Source organism: Calypte anna, chromosome 2 (assembly GCF_003957555.1).
Source record: "Calypte anna isolate BGI_N300 chromosome 2, bCalAnn1_v1.p, whole genome shotgun sequence".
Taxonomy (NCBI): Eukaryota; Metazoa; Chordata; class Aves; order Apodiformes; family Trochilidae; genus Calypte; species Calypte anna.
Genome location: NC_044245.1, coordinates 127,979,062 through 127,994,935, shown reverse-complemented (window position 1 = coordinate 127,994,935; position 15,874 = coordinate 127,979,062). Strand labels below are relative to the sequence as shown.

Here is a 15,874-nt window from a genome sequence, read left to right as displayed (position 1 = left end):
CAGTCACCAAGAAGATTCTATAACCCCAATTATGGATGGGAAAAGAGTGTCAGCAGCAAGACAGATACCTTACCTCTCTGAAGACAGGCTTGTTGTTATTGATGTCATTAACTCCTACAATAACCTCAGCAAAACTTCTGAGAGGAGTGGGTCCCCCTGAGGCGTTGTCATCTATAGCAGTGATGTTCAGTGTGTATTGTGGCCCTTTCAGGTTGGGTGGGGGGTTTTTGCGGAGTTTAATGATACCTAAATTTGGAAGCAGAAAGTGCCATTTTATTTTATTGTGTAAGCAAACAAAATCAAGTGAGCATCACATTGCTCGGATGCTGTATTTGTGGTTCAGTTTGGATTTTGGTTGCAACACAGATGAACTGGTCATCTTAGACCACACAGTCCTTGAACCAGGATTACAAGTTTTTGTTAATATTTAGAGAAGGGCCATCATGGTATCAAAGAATTAATTCTCATAGCGAGTATTTTCTCATAGATAAATAATTGTATTCTAAACCCTCCTTCCTTACCTTTCTGACTATCCAGCTCAAAGTTGCCCTCCTCGTTGCCTCCTGTAATTAGGTATTGCACCCCATCTCCATCAGGGTCCTTTGCCCGAACAGTAGCCACTAAGGTGTTGGGACCAGCATCTTCCGAAAGGAAAGTTCTGTAACTGTTGGACACAGGGGAGCAATGGCAGCACATTCAGCACCACAATAACCATCACCATATTAACCATCAGCCAAGGACTATAAAGGCATTATGAATTTAATTTTCTTTAAGCTTCAGGCATGCAATCATGCAGTCTTTAACCAGTTTAAGATGGGAGTTCAAGCAACTTTGTTTAGCATAGGGTAAGTATTTCAGGACTGTAGTCCTGCATTTTGCCATATATAATTCCCAAGAACCTTCTGGAAGATATCTCTATGCGCTGTACCAAATAGCACTGCAAACCAGGATCACTTTTCTCAATCCTAAAGATGCAAAAAAAGGAACAGGATTTGTCATGCAGTTGCCCCTATCTACTAATGAAAAGCACGAGATACTACAAAGATAAATGTAAAACAGTATTTAATTTTGTATATAAACGTATTTATGCTTTCTATTTAAAACCTGTCCATACTTTAAACTTACAATAAAAAATAATAATTTATTAGTTTATGAAAAGAAATCAGGCATTTTGAACAAACAGGGCCTTATAAAGGCAAAACTTGCAACAGCATCTGCTGATGGTAAAATTAAGTTTTAGTGTTTGGTACCTACCATCTTAACCTGCCATCTATTTGTATATGGGCAATCCCTTTGAGAACTAGAAGTCAACACAGTCAGAATGATTCCCTATATGGTTAGGTCTTCTATGCATTGTGTTCTCTCCATTTAAAAGACTTGCTATATGAAGTAAAAAAACTGGTATCACAACTGGTATATTTTTTGGATATGATCTAGGAACGAAGGGCCAACCTCTACAAACTTAATCCAAATTGCCCCTCAATTTTCCCAGCTCTTTTAGCTGCACAAAACAAGAAGTCACCAACTTAGCCAAATGTTATTATGTTACATATATGAGAAGGATCAGTAAGAACCAAAGCAGGTGTCCAAGCTGGCTTACATGGACTGGGAGAAGATGGGAGCCTCGTCATTCACGTTGGCCATTCGAATGCGCACGGATGCCGTCCCTGTCCGAGGGGGGTGGCCTTTATCGACAGCTATCACCACAAACTCATACATATGGTTTGCTCGCTCAAAGTTCAGCCTCTGGTTAGAATTGATGACCCCGTGACGTGTGATGGAAAAATCAGTGCTCTGGATGAAGTAAGCAATCTCAGAGTTGGAGCCAGAGTCGCAGTCTGTTGCAAGCACTATCAGAGCACACATTTAACAGAACGGTCACGCTGCAGAAGAGGTTTGGTTATGCTACTTACTACCAAGTAAACTTCAGATACTTTTATTTGAGAACAGACGCCATCCAAATCTGCTTTATCTATAAAAGCCTTATTTTTGTGGTAAGAATCTGGGAACTCAGCAGGAGGCTGGGAGTGAAAAAGCAAAACAACTCTTCCTCCTGCTCCAGCCCAGGCTGAGGGATTGCAGCAAGGCGAGTTTGCAAGAGAGCCATGATCCCAGTAAGACACAATATGTTTTGAACAAATAGCAGTCAACACTGGTAATTACCACACAATCAATACGCATGTCGGTAGAACATTATCAGTCATAAACTGTGTCCTCACTGTCTCCAGGGATGCTGTTCAAATTCAATTAGCTCCCAGCTATGTCATAGCTAAAGTACTTTATAATTAACTGGTGCTTCGAGGTACAAAGAGTGATTAAACATTCCTCCCCAGCAAGTGTTTATTCAGTACCTGGGGTGTCCCATCTGCTCAGAAGTAGCAAATCAGCAGAATAAAAACCTAGAGCTCACAACACAGTATCAAAAGTGATTTTTAAGAGCAGTAGCTCACCTCTTTAATTACCCTGCCATTTTTCTAGCCAAACAATGAGGCTTCCACTAATACCCACAAAGGTCTTAAACAAACTCCTTATTCTGCCAGGAGGATATAGCTGCAGCCATTTAGCACACAGACTTTTGGAAGTGAAGCAGTGATTGCAGGGTGTGAACACCCTGGCAGGCAGCTGCAGTATCATCCAAAAATGAGATGAAGAAACAAGGACCCATCAGTATCAGAACGTTAACTCAAAGGGGTCTATTCCTCTCACAGGGGAAGAGAAAGACCTGTGGAAAGCTCAGCTGAAAAAAACCCAATTACCTCTGCCTGCTCATTTGGGTTTACAAGGACATTTAAGGTAGCTCTAGTATTTTGTTTAACATCTCTTAAAATCCTGCTGAGAATAAATGTTTGGGTGTGTTACAGACCACAAAAGCAAGGGTTTTAGAGTTAGTCACTCTTGCTGTACTGAAATGAAAGTGACTTAAAATTAGTGGTTAAGTACTCATTTTAGAAAATCATGAAGAAAGTAATAAAAATATTTGAAACCCTCTAATTTAATCTACAGAGTCACTGGTGACACACTGTAACCATCAAAAAAGAAAACAAAACTTTATGTGCTCAGCAATCATAGGGTTTTTTCCCCAGATATTTTGTGGCAAAGAGAATGTGACAGATACTACTAGTACACAACAAAAACATACCTTCCCAATAGCAAGTGGGAATTCCATTCCCCTTTGATTTCATTCCACCCTGCAAACTGTTCTTATTATTTGAGGATCATATAGCAACCACAAACAGGTCTATGTGAGCTCTACCCATGCTCTAACCGGGCTTAGTGCAAGCTGACTCCAGCTCAAAGCTGGAGTGTGTGTTAGCACAAAGTTGTCAAGCACAGCTCTAAACCTTGCTCTGCCAGCACAGTGGTGCAGCTGCAGGAGGACACCAGCCCCTGCTGAGAGCATCCCTCCCTGCTTTGCAGATCACAGCTTGTTTGCATCCAGACATCTTAAAGCACATGCAGTGAGCATAAATCTCCCCATAATGGCTGAGGTACTCAGACTGACACAGCTAAGGTAGCATCAGCCCTACAAATGAGAGGCAAGTCAGACTTTGAATGTGCTAAAATAAAAATGATTGACAGCTAAACCCCACATTTACACCATCCACAGTTTTAACAAATGGCATGTGTCAAGCTATCTTTTTCTGTGCCATAGATAGTAACCCAGTCAGCCACAGAACAGCAAAGGCTGTCTCAAATTTGCATTTAATTTGCATTGATATTTGTTTGTGGGACATCCTGAGGTCGCAGATTCCACCTAGGGTAAGAGCTGGTTTCTTTTTTTTTTCTTGATATGCTACTTGCTCTGGCAGTCAGGGCTGGTGGCCCAGCACTCATCCAGCACAGGGTACAAGTAACTGCACGTATTTTTTCCTCACAGCCAGTACCTATGCTGCTCAGACCTTCATAACCAAGTGAGCATTCACCCATCCATTTTCACTGATTCTCACTATACTTGACCTCATATTTTCTTTTCTGAGGTGTTTTTTTTCCCTTGAAATGTAGCCGGTGTGGCAAGACAACACAACAGGATTCAATTGCACAGCTTTGCTGTTCTGCTTCGTTTGGTCATGGGGTGTATGGGTGACTTTTGATCAGCTTTATACAAGTCTGCTGGAGAGAAGAGCATTCAGTTCTTTAAGGAAAATCACATGCTTAGGAATGTTAGGAGTTAGTCATTCCAATCAACTTATTTCTTTCCAAAAGTCATTAAACAAAAAAAACGAGCTACAGCAAGCTCTGAACTCTCCTGCTAAGTGTTTAGAGAAATCAGCCTTTTTATAAGCATGTGGCAACTCAAGGGAAGCTAAGCTTCTTATCATGACTATGTCCTGCAAGTGTTCAGCTTCAAATTCAGGAAATCTACATTGTTGTCTTGAAAAGACACATTTTTGACATGTAAGTTATCCACTAAATTTTGCTTTGGCACTCAGTCACTTGTCACACAGTTCATAACCTCTCTGAGGTCCCAGCCCCTGTTCCTGTTACCCAGCTGCCTATGGCTCTCCAGGAAAGCCACCATCCACATCTTACAACCTGCAGTGCTCTCCATGGAAGAACTGGTGCTTCCTTACAGTGAGAATGTGAACATGTAACACAAACTGGCATGTCCACAGCAGCACTGGAACAAAAGTTGCCAAGGTGGTCCTCACCTTGCAGTAGAGATGTACCAACAGGAATGGTTTCGGGAATGTTGTCTCTGCTGTAAATGGAGTGCTGGAATTCGGGAGAACAGTCGTTTTCATCAGTGATATGGACGATGACCTGAGACAAAAGGACATGCTGAGAGGGGATTTTAGTTTCTATACTTAAGATAACAGGCACCTTGTTCTGTTCACTGCCTGGGCAGTCACTGCTCTTGCTGCTGTCCAAGCCTTACATCTCTGATGCTAAAGCTTTTCCTCACACTACAGTAACACAGAGAAGTATTATCTCCTTCAGCTCCAAGCAGATGGGAGGCAAAACCTAAAAGAAATTACAAGAAGTATTTTGCAGAGCCTGGATCTGAATCTAGAGCAGAGCCCAGCCTTCTGCCTGCATCATAAGGCCTACTCCCTCCCAAGCATCTTCATCCTTGTGTGCAAGTGGTCCCACTAATTAGGTAACAAAGGTTGCAGAGACTGTGGGTAGGGAGTGGAATGACCCACGTACCTCAGTCACGCTGCTAAGAGTGCTCTCAACTTCCATGGCTTTCAGTAAGAGGTGATAGAGGTGGTGCTCACTCTCGTAGTCCACAGGGTGGGTCAAGCTGAGCTCTCCACTCTCCTGCCTCACCCTGAAGAGCCCGCTGGGGTTTGTAAGCAGAGTGTATGAAAGAGGCTGGCTCTGGAAAGAAACAGCCTCAACAACTGCTACTCTGTAAAGAATGAGAGAATAACCATTTCAGTGAAAGTTTCATGGAAGGAGAAAAATTTTCCTCATTCATTCTCTGTTAAGGAGTAGGTCGCAAATTTCCAGCAATTTTTCTAACTCCATCAGCTTGAGGTTCCTTCCTACTCCCTTCCTGTGGCCCTGCTCCAGCTGCTACTTGGTGCCACAAAAGCCCATGAGGCCCTCAGACAGCTGAAGAGTGAGATTAAAACAAGAGCTGTCTCAGCAGCATCTCTCCAGTTGGCTGAGCTATTCTTCACAAAGAGGCAAAGCCCCCTGGAGACTTAGCTGTATCTATTTGCACTTCACATGAGCATTGTTATCTCAAGAGTCTGGCAATGACTTGCCCTTCTAAAAATGTAAATACAGGTCAAGCAGGATACAAACAACTCCAAATCTGGTTAATTAAGACAGTATTTTTCAAGCACTCATTTATATCTGAAGTGCTCCAGAAGATGCATAGCCAGGAGCTTGGCTGTTTGAATTCATGATGCTACGCAATAAGATCCCAAGAGCTCTAAAATAATAATTCCCACAGAATTGCAGCATCCCAGATTACACCATGTGCCACACTGGAGACTCTCAAACACCAGAAAAGGAATTGTTTCTTTTAGAAAACACAACACAATCTTTAAAGTGTCATAGGCAAACACATATACATAGCCTTGAGAAGCTACAACAAAAAATTCTCACTATATTGTGCTCTGTGAAGCTGCTCTCAGACTGCAGAGGAAGAGCTCACCTAACAAGTCCAACTTACTTTTCTTCTGCTGGAGTATTTTCAGGAACAAACACACTGTAGGACATGTTAGTGAACTGTGGAGGTCGGGAGCCTGCCAGGATGGAAATGGAGGCATAGGGGCTTTTGTTGCCATGCTCATCAGTAGCTTCCACAGTAACCACATATTCCTTGTTCCACGTCAAAGGCAAGCCAGTAGTCATGATAATGCCAGTATCCTTATCTACTTGGAATCGCTCTTCCCCACCTATGAACACATACACAAAGCTGGTTTGAAAAATGCCCCACAGCAAGCATGTTTGCATCTTCACTATTTTAAGGTAAGCTATCCTCAAATCATCTGCCTATGTCCTTGCATGCACTTCCTCTCCATTTGTGCACTTTAATTTTCACTCACTCCATGTTCTGTTGACTGATGCAGTGTAGAAGAGAACAGGCAAGAAATAGAGCCTTAAGCCAATGGCAAGGCTGCAATTGATGCCAAAGTAGAAGTAAAGCAAAGAAAGACACAGAAAGAAAAAGTTCCCATCCATGTAACTGTTTTACTTAAGGCACCTCCAGCTTCTACTTACTGTACCTCCTGAATCTTTACCCTAAGGAAAAAAATGTACCAACAAAATGATAAAGTAGGAAACTTAAGAAAAACCTGCAACTTAACTGAATTTTACCATTTCTTTCAGAAAAGAATGGTTTGGATTGGAAGAGATCTCAAAGATCATCTCGTTCTAACCCCCCGGCATGGGCAGAGAAATCTCCCACTGGACCAGGTTGCTCAAAGCCCCATCCAACCTGGCCTTGAACACTTCCAGGGATGGGGCAGCCACATCTTCTCAGGGCAGCCTGCTCCAGTATCTCACCAAGAGTAGAACAGACTTACCTGCAATGAGTGTGTAAGTTATCCCAGCACTGGTGTTTTCCTTGTCACTGTAATATGCAACAAGCTGGTAGATGAGGGTGCCTTTCCGGGCGTCTGGATCAACACGTGCCAGGTAAGGGTATGGGTACATGCCCCAGGACAGAATTTCCTCTTCTGGAGCAAGCAGTGTCACATGGCAGAGGTACCAGTCATTCTCTGCAAAAGATGCATGGATTTCTATACAGCTTGTTCATAACCTTTAGTTTGGAATGTTTAAGTTTTACTGATTAGTATCTGTAAACAAACCAAATTGCCCATCACATTCATCCTATTGCATGCACAAAAAAATCAGTATGGATGCTGACTTTGGCAGCTTGATGTGCGTTAAGTGCAGGTAACTAATTAAAAAGACTTTCAATAATAGCTTTTAATTAGTTAGATTTGCATATTACACTACTTGCCATGACACAGTTTTAAGTGTGGATTTATCCAGATGTGGGGGATGTTTGCCTTTTAATTTTCAACAAATTCAGCATAAATGTTGCCAGTTTTACTAACTCAGGTTTAGGGCTTGTCAATATATTTCTCTTAAAAATCAGTGGAAATGATAAGCAATCACAACACCCTAAAATTCTCTCACTCCAACACTAATATGTTTATTTTTTTCAAACCACTGGACATTCAAGGCAGATGTGCTTTTCCCTTCTGCTCCCAGCATCCCATCTGGTTGCATCTTAGGTGAGTGAAACACCAGCTTTGAGATGGAGCTCCCCCCAAGGCAAAGCCTGGGGCTTTGCTTCTGCAGGGAGAGACAAGTAAAGAGGCAAGTCAGCCAGCAGCTGTAGGGGGAGAGCAAGGCCAGCACCAGCTGCTCTCTGCAAGGCATGGAGGATCTGGGAGCAAGTGGCTCTACCTGAATCCCTGGAGAAAAATGGCAGATAAATTGAAGGCAACTATATTGTTTTCTGGCTAAAAAGTGAATTCCAATAGCTAAAATAACACGTACAGATAAATGCATCTGAGCATCCTCTCTGGCCTGAAGACCTGGGAGAAGCCTGGAAGGATCCACAACTCTGAGGGTCTGACCCAGATTGTCTCTGATCCCAAACAGAGGGAGGGCATCCATGTAGCAGGGCTGACCATCAGTGGGACAGCTCCTAGGATCAATCACCCCAGATCTGCTCTTGGGGTTGCCTGTGCCACTGCTAGTGCCAAACCAAGAAATGCAGAAAAGGAGTCCATAGACACATAATCACAGTATTTTTACCTCTTGGGAGACCTAAATTCCATTTGAACTAGCAGCAGCCTGTTAACAGACACAAAAGGTACATATGAAATTCATGAAGGAGTTTTCCTAAGCACACTTTTGTTCCAGGGGTGGTCTTGAAATTTGAGTTAAAAGCAAAATATGTTATTGAATAAATATGCAAAATGAATAAATAATGAATAAATAAACTAAATGTAGAAAGTGGGGAAAGTAAAATGTACATATGAAGAATGGACATTGTCTGATAAAATATGAGTGCATACTTGAACCAACTGCACTGAGGCTGCAGGTCTGAGAAGGGCTACACGAGGAGCTCCCACCCAGGTGTACATCTCACATGGGAACCCTGGATCTCTGCCTTCCAGAAGATCACATTTCACGAGAGGGAAGAGGACAGCAGCAGCACGTGGACAAGACCAACACCAAAGGCAAGAAGTAAGCTAGAAATTCCAAACAACTTTTAACTTTAGACCTCAGGGATCTGATACTGAGTAAAAGACTGCGCCCAGATAAACACATCTGCTGCCATGCAAAGCCTGTGTTTTTTAGAAGCAGCTTTACCCCAGAGTAAAAATACCTGCTGGATAAATTTACCAGAGGTAATCATTCCCAGGAACATCAGGAAAAGATTTTGTTGAAGTTTTGTGGGGGCTTTAAAGTATTTGAAATAATTTAAGACATGGTTTCTTTAGCTAGAGGAAATTCTTAGATTACATGTTTTCTGGTTTTCTAATGTACTGACATGGCATACATGGATACATTTGTTAAATCTGCTCCTCTAAGAATTTTTTTCTCCATACTGTTTGGTGTAACACAAGGCAGAACCCTCATCACGAGCTAGTGGCTCACAGGAGCAGCTGTAGTGCTCAGTATTTTATTCATAGCCAAGAGGGAGAAGTGAGAAACACACTTCTCAGTTGACCCAGGGTCAAGTAACAGAGTTAAAACTTGTAGGCACACAGCATTAAAAATATTTGTGTTAATTCATTGGTCTAATTCAGGCGGTTCTAATTTCTGTGAAGATTAATATCTAGTGTGAAGATTAATATCTAGTTGAGCATTTTTCCCACTTAGTGAAACCTAGAGAATGATTTCAAAGAACTATAATTGTAGAGCTTATTCCTTGTTATTGTCCCACGTAGGTGAGCCAAGTGTTAAATATCAAGCAATAACAAAGTCCTAATCTTGCTGCAAAATTTGGAAAAAACACCACCACATCAAACCAGAGCCTCAAACAAGAGCTTTATGCTTTAAAAAAGACATAAAAGAGAATAAACTTCATCGACTTGAGGACAGTGTGCTAGGGGAAATATTAATGTTGTTCCAATTAACAGTAATTTTCTGGACTTTAACAAAAACTTCACCTCCTTCTTCTCTGAAATGCATATCTAAATAGACTTGCAGAATCATAGAATTATTTAGGTTGGAAAAGGCCCCTAAGATCATTGAGTCCACTCACTGCCAAGTCCATCACTAAGCCTTCTCCCTGACTGCCATGTCTTTTGAATACTTCCAAGGATGGTGACTCAACCACTTACCTGGGCAGCCTGTTCCAGCATTTAATAACTCTTTCAGTGAAGAAATTTTTCCTAATAGGCAATCTAAACCTGCACTGGCACAGCTTGAAGCTTTTTCTCCTCATCCTATCACTTGTTACTAGGGAGATCAACCCCCACCTCACTACAGCCTCCTTTCAGGTAGTTGTAGAGAATGGTAAGATCTCCTCTCAGCCTCCTTTTCTCCAGGCTAAACAACCTCTTAAAGCTCCTTTTAAGACTTTTCTCCAGACCCTTCACCAGCCTCATTGCTCTTCTTTGGACATGCTCCAGCATCTCAATGTCCTTCTTTTACTGAGGGGCCCAAAACTGAACACAGTATTCAAGATGTGGCTTCACCAGTACCAAGTACAGGGAGATGATCATTTCCCTGTTCCTGCTGGCCACACTATTTTTGATACAAAAAGCCTTCTTGGCTTCCTGGGCACAGTAATGGCTCATATTCAGCTCTCAGTGAACCCTGGTAAAACTGTGACACTAGCAAAGCCTCAGATCACAGACTTACAGCATGGCTGAGGTTGGAAGGAACCTCTGTAAGTCATCTGGTCCAGCCCCCAGCTCAAGCAGGCCTATCTAGAGCCAGCTGCTCAGGACTTTTTCCACATGGCTTTTTAATGTCTCCAAGGAGGGAGACTCCACAACCTCCCCGTGTAACCTGTTCCAGAGAACTAAAAGTCTGTGGACTGGATGTCAAGAAAGATGTGGGCCAGCTGGCAAGCAGCCAGAGAAGTGCAAAGGATGCAACCAGAAAACATGGTGTATCAAGACAGCTGGAAAGACCTGGAGATTTTCAGAAGAGTGCAAGGCACATGCTAACAGTGTTATGCTTAAGGTCTGGTGTATTAAACCAGTCAGCTGTTCCATACCCCACAAAGCAAAAGGTAACAAACTCGCATACCCAGGGAAATTTTTTGTGTTAGATGTTGGGAGAAAGGGAATCCCCCAGCAATTTTTTGATTCTAAGGATAATGGAGCACTCAATAGCAGTGGAGAGGTGGGAGATCATTCATCAGTGAGATCTTTGAGACCTGACTAGACAAATATCTGCCAGCAATCACTTAGTTAAAGCAAAGCCTGCCTCTAGGCAGGGGCATGGTACCAGCAAGACTGTTAAATCCTTTCCATCATTCTTTAATCCCTCTGCCCTTCAGCTTTTGTATCTCATTGATTTCTGACATGTCCACACGTCACTCATTCCCCAGAAGCCTGGGGGAACTTCTAAGCATAAACATTCTTTGGACCTAAAGCTGTTTGCTTAAAGGTAAGAAGTAAGGGAAGGAGGAAATGTCACTCTAGAAACAGCACCTCATGTGCAAGGAAAGATAAAGGATGAGGCCAAACCTGGAGGGCCATGGTGCAGCAACTTGTGGTCATAAACTTCAGATATCATGTGAAGTATCTTTTTGCAGCTGAGATATGTCTCATTCCTTCAGCCTCTCAGCATTTATTTCTGCTTCTAAGAGCTGCTCTCTCTGTGCAAGGAAACAAATCTTAAATGTAAGCAACCTGCAAGCACACTGACAGAACAGCCCAGGTTCTCTCCATAAAAACATCAGAGCTCTAATCCTGGCAGGGAGTGAACAGAAGCAGGGAGGCTGGGGTGGTCTCTTCTTCCAAGTAATAAGCAATAGGATGAGAGGAAACTGCCTCAAATTGTGATGGGGGAAGGGGGTGTTTCAGGTTGGATATTAGGAAAAATTTCTTAATCAAAAAGATTGTCAGGCACTGGAACAGGCTGCCCAGGGAACTAGTTGAGTCACCATCCCTGAAGTTATTTAAAAGCCATGTTGATGGGGTGCTTAGGGACACAGTTTAGTGGTGGACTTGACAGTGCTAGGTTAACAGTTGCACTTGATGATCTTAAGGGTCTTTTCCAACTGAAACAATTGCATAATTCTGTGAAGAAAAGACTGGTACCATGGTCAGATCTAAGTTGAAAGTCACAAACTCTAAAATAATCAGTGTTGAAAAAGCACCAGAGACTAACCAGAGGCCAGTCAAACAGCATTATTCTGCCTTATCATTCAAAAAAAAAGAATCAGAAGCAGCACTCAAAGCCTTTGTTACATCTATTCTGGTAGATGTTTCCTCTTTGCACAGACTTGAGGAATGAGAACATGGCAATTAAATACTACAGAAAACTATCACATTGACTTGAAACGCATCAGTGAAACAAAAAGAGTCCTGATAAAGTAGGGTTTTTTCCCCAGCAATGCATTGGTTTTTCAACTGTCGTAACTGCAAAGGCATTAACAGATCAAGCCTCTGAGATCAATTCTGTTTTATATTGTTCCACTGACACAACCATGGCATCCTGTTAAAACAAAACACAACATCACCCAGTGATGTTACAGCTCACCCATTTTGCCAATAAGAATCATCCACTGAAAAGAAGGAAATAATCAGGAAACCAGCCCCTACAGCCTGTGAAATGAGGCTGTCAACAGGGTAAAAGTCCTGGCCTCTGCACCACATATTTGAAAAAGAGTCTTGGTATCATCAGTCTGGAAGGGAATATTAAGGGGATGGTTTTGCTTGAGATATCAATCTATCTCCAAGGTTTCTACCCCTTATTTACAGATAAGAAAGGCATGTCTGGGATGGCATGAAAGGGATGTCAACCAGCCACCAGCCAAGAGAAACCTAAGTAAAAGGGTTAAGACAAAACAAGTGCAAGGATGGGGGAACTCAACACATGACCATCCATGCAATGTAGAACTGCTAAATTTCTGTCTTTGAAGACTAATCACACTTTAACATATTAGAGTAGATATGCCTGTGCCATCCTTGGGACAAGTGCATGAAAGCACTGCAAGTGCCTCTTCTTGCAAGCTTGTATCATTGAATCATAGAATTGCTCAGGCTGGAAAATAACTTCAAGAAGTCCAACCTTAATCGAGTCCAACCTTATCCTAACCCTGTTACCCTAGTTTTGATGACCCACCACTAAACCATGTCCCCAGGCACCACATCCAGATGATTTTTAAACACGGTCAGGGATAGAGACACAACCAGCTCCCTGGGGAGCCTGTTCCAGTGCTTAACAACCCTTTCTGTAAAGAAGCTTCTCCTGATATTCAAACTAAATCTCCCCTGATATAATCATATGTCTCCCCTGAAGACATTTACCCTTGTCCTGTCATTTGTCACCAGTGAGAAGAGACCAAACCCACTCTCATTACAACCTCCTTTCAGGTGAAAAAAAAAGACTCACTTGTAAAGAGTGATAAGATCTCCCCTCAGCCTCTGTTTCCCCAGACTAAACATCCCCAACACCCTCAGTCTCTCCTCACAGGGGATGTTTTCCAAACCTTGCACTGACTTTGTTGCCCTTCTTTGGCCCTCCTCCAACACCTCAATGTCCTTTTTGTACTGAGGTGCCCAAAACTGAACACAGTACTTGAGGTGGGGCCTCACCAGTGCTGAGCACAGGGCCAGGATCACTTCCGTGGTCCTGCTGGTCACACAATTTCTGATACAAGCCAGAATGCCAGTGGCCTTCTTGGCCACCTGGGCACATTGCTGGCTCATATTCACCCAACTGGCAATCAATACACCCAGGTCCTTTTCTGCCAGGCAGCTTTCCAGCCACTCTTCTCCAAGCCTGTAGCATTGCCTGGGGCTGTGTGAACAAAATGCAGGACCTGACACTTGGCCTTATTGAATTCCATACAGTTGGTCTCAGGCCAATGATCCAGTCTGTCCAGGTCCCTCTGTAAAGCCTTTCTACCATCCAGCAGACTGACGCTGCTCCCAACTTGGTGTCATTTAAGGGTGAAGTTTCTGTTAATTAACAGACAGGGCTTCTCCAAAAAACTCCAAAAGTTGGATACAATGCTCAGGGGTATCACAGCATCCCCTTAGAATATTTTTGTAGCAAATGGTCTCTGTTGGACTAAGTAGAGAGGTCCATCTCTTGAAGGCAGGGTAATATCTTCACTATCCCAGCTATAGAAATAGGTCTCTTTACTCCCTTGACAGCCCACAGACCACTACATTACTTTGTGGGTGAACAGCCCACAGCCACAGAACAGTTGAGCAATGTCACTGTACCAGCTCCACCACCTAAAGCTGTGCCAGTGGGTTTCAGTTTTCCCTCCTTGGTTAACAACAGCCAGCAAGCTCAAAAGACCAGCCTGCAGACATCAGTTAGCATGGTTTTCATGACATATTTTTCTTATTTACCAGCATTTGGACATGTTTTCTATTCACACACCACTGTATGGGCAGCAAAAACAAATCTTCAGCCAATTTTTCACTTTTTGTGTGAATGCAAACTACAGGAGGTTTCTCCACCACACAGGGTGTCAGACACCTATGGCATTTGCTGTGGAGCAAAGACATCTCCACAGGCAGATGTGGATACACCACAGGAAAGGCTTCAGGAAGATGCAGAAACAGGACTGCAAAATCTGTCGTATCTTTTCTGATACCACATCATTTTTCCCTAGCCTTTAAAGCTTGACTGTGGTGTCATCCTTTTCTGGTGTCAGTTTTTAAAACGTTTCTAGTTTCTGTTTCCAGAAGAAGGCTCTGGTGCACTGCCAGACCTGTAATTACAGAAGCAGCATCTTTACCTCAGATCTCCTGTATCTACCAACAGCTGCCCATGACCAACCAGCCACAAGGATTAGGAACCCTTCACAGCACCACAGAGAAGGTGGGAGTTACTTACAGGAGCTCAAAAGCTTCCAGATGACAGGATTCTTCATTTAAAAAGTCTTTTAAAGCTTGCCATGTTAACACCCTACTAATCGCCACTAAAAGATGCTATTAGATACTATATGATCCATAATTATTTGCAGGCACTTCAGTTGGTGAGGAAGTCAGACTGTGCTGAGGAGTCAGCAGAACAGCAGACACTTGGATGATTTTTAAAATTCCTTTTTAAAGAAAGAGAGTGCTCTAAGAAACAGGTACAATCTGGGCATTTAAAAGTTGCTCCTCTCTGCAGATAATTCAGTTTTTACCCTTGATAGGAAGAATTCTTCAATTCTTCTATTCTTCAATTTGTTTTGATCCTCACTACTTCATTTTCCACTCTCTGGGTCAATATTTCACAAAGCAGGGAAAACCATGCACACAAAATAGACATTTGTGTGGTACAGCACACTCCAATATAGTATTTATGTCACTGAGGTGAAGTTACCTTCAAGGTCTCCTGTCTGCCAACAAAAAAGAGGATCAAAATGTATAGTCACAACTTCTAGGAAGATTCCTAAAGATTTTTATGGGGGCAGCATCACAAAGGAAACACAAAATCCTTTGAGAAGCCAACCCCTAGATGAGCTCCCAATTGCTGCCTCTGTCTTACTATTGTCTCATGCAACAAAGCCCCTATTCTTCCTCATTGAAGTGGCACTTACCAAGTTCAAAATAGTTTGTGTGGGGCACAAAAGATCCCCTTCCTGAGAGGCAGAATATGATTATTGCAGTGGTTGGGAATCACTTTGCTTCCAGTCCCAGTCTTTCTGCAGAAACGCTATGACACTTCTTGTGTCAGTATTTTCCTTTAACACAAGTTTTTCCTTGAGGTTTGCTCAAACGGTTTTAATACAAAAAGTTCCTTGCTGAGGCTTTATGCAATCAGATGCTTCCTGAGAAGCCACTACTGCTCTCCAGTGAGGACAGCATTCAGAGGTGCATGAACGAGAGCAGGATCAATTCCACTTCAGAGCCGTGTTCCCATAGGAGAAAGCTGCATGCACGTCTGCCTAGGGATCCTTATGTGAACAAACTACCTGTGAAAACATGGTAGGCATGTATTTTGGGCTTCCCATGTGGAATGCAGGTGGGAAAAGGCAGCTGCAGATCAGCCAGCTCCTGCCTTTACACAAAAATTAAATCCTGCCACACAACTCTGTTCTTGGAGAGTGAGATAGCACTGTGAGCTTGTAGGGATGTTTCTGGCATGGTGTAGCTTTGATATGGGTCTAAAACAGATTTTTAAATGCCTTCCTGCTGTTGTAATGTAAAGGAAACTCAGAAATATGAAATCACGTGCTGTATAAAAGGATTTAACGTTAAGTTGTTAAACATTAAGATTAAGGGGCTGAATATTCTATTTTGAAAGTCTCCTATTGCTTTTT

At 42.6% G+C, this 15,874-nt stretch overlaps 1 protein-coding gene across 1 annotated transcript in view; it reads right to left on the bottom strand.

Moving 5' to 3' along the window:
- LOC103536315 (neural-cadherin) overlaps positions 1 to 15,874 on the bottom strand; it is a 52,038-nt gene that overhangs the window by 30,188 nt on the left and 5,976 nt on the right. Inside the window, exons 2-8 of the mRNA XM_030445858.1 lie at positions 6,984 to 7,178; positions 6,128 to 6,353; positions 5,149 to 5,353; positions 4,650 to 4,761; positions 1,601 to 1,850; positions 522 to 664; positions 74 to 246 (exon numbers count right to left, since the gene is read on the bottom strand). Of these exons, the coding sequence (XP_030301718.1) occupies positions 74 to 246; positions 522 to 664; positions 1,601 to 1,850; positions 4,650 to 4,761; positions 5,149 to 5,353; positions 6,128 to 6,353; positions 6,984 to 7,113 (1,239 nt within the window). The 5' untranslated portion in view covers positions 7,114 to 7,178. The remainder of the gene's footprint in view (positions 1 to 73; positions 247 to 521; positions 665 to 1,600; positions 1,851 to 4,649; positions 4,762 to 5,148; positions 5,354 to 6,127; positions 6,354 to 6,983; positions 7,179 to 15,874) is intronic.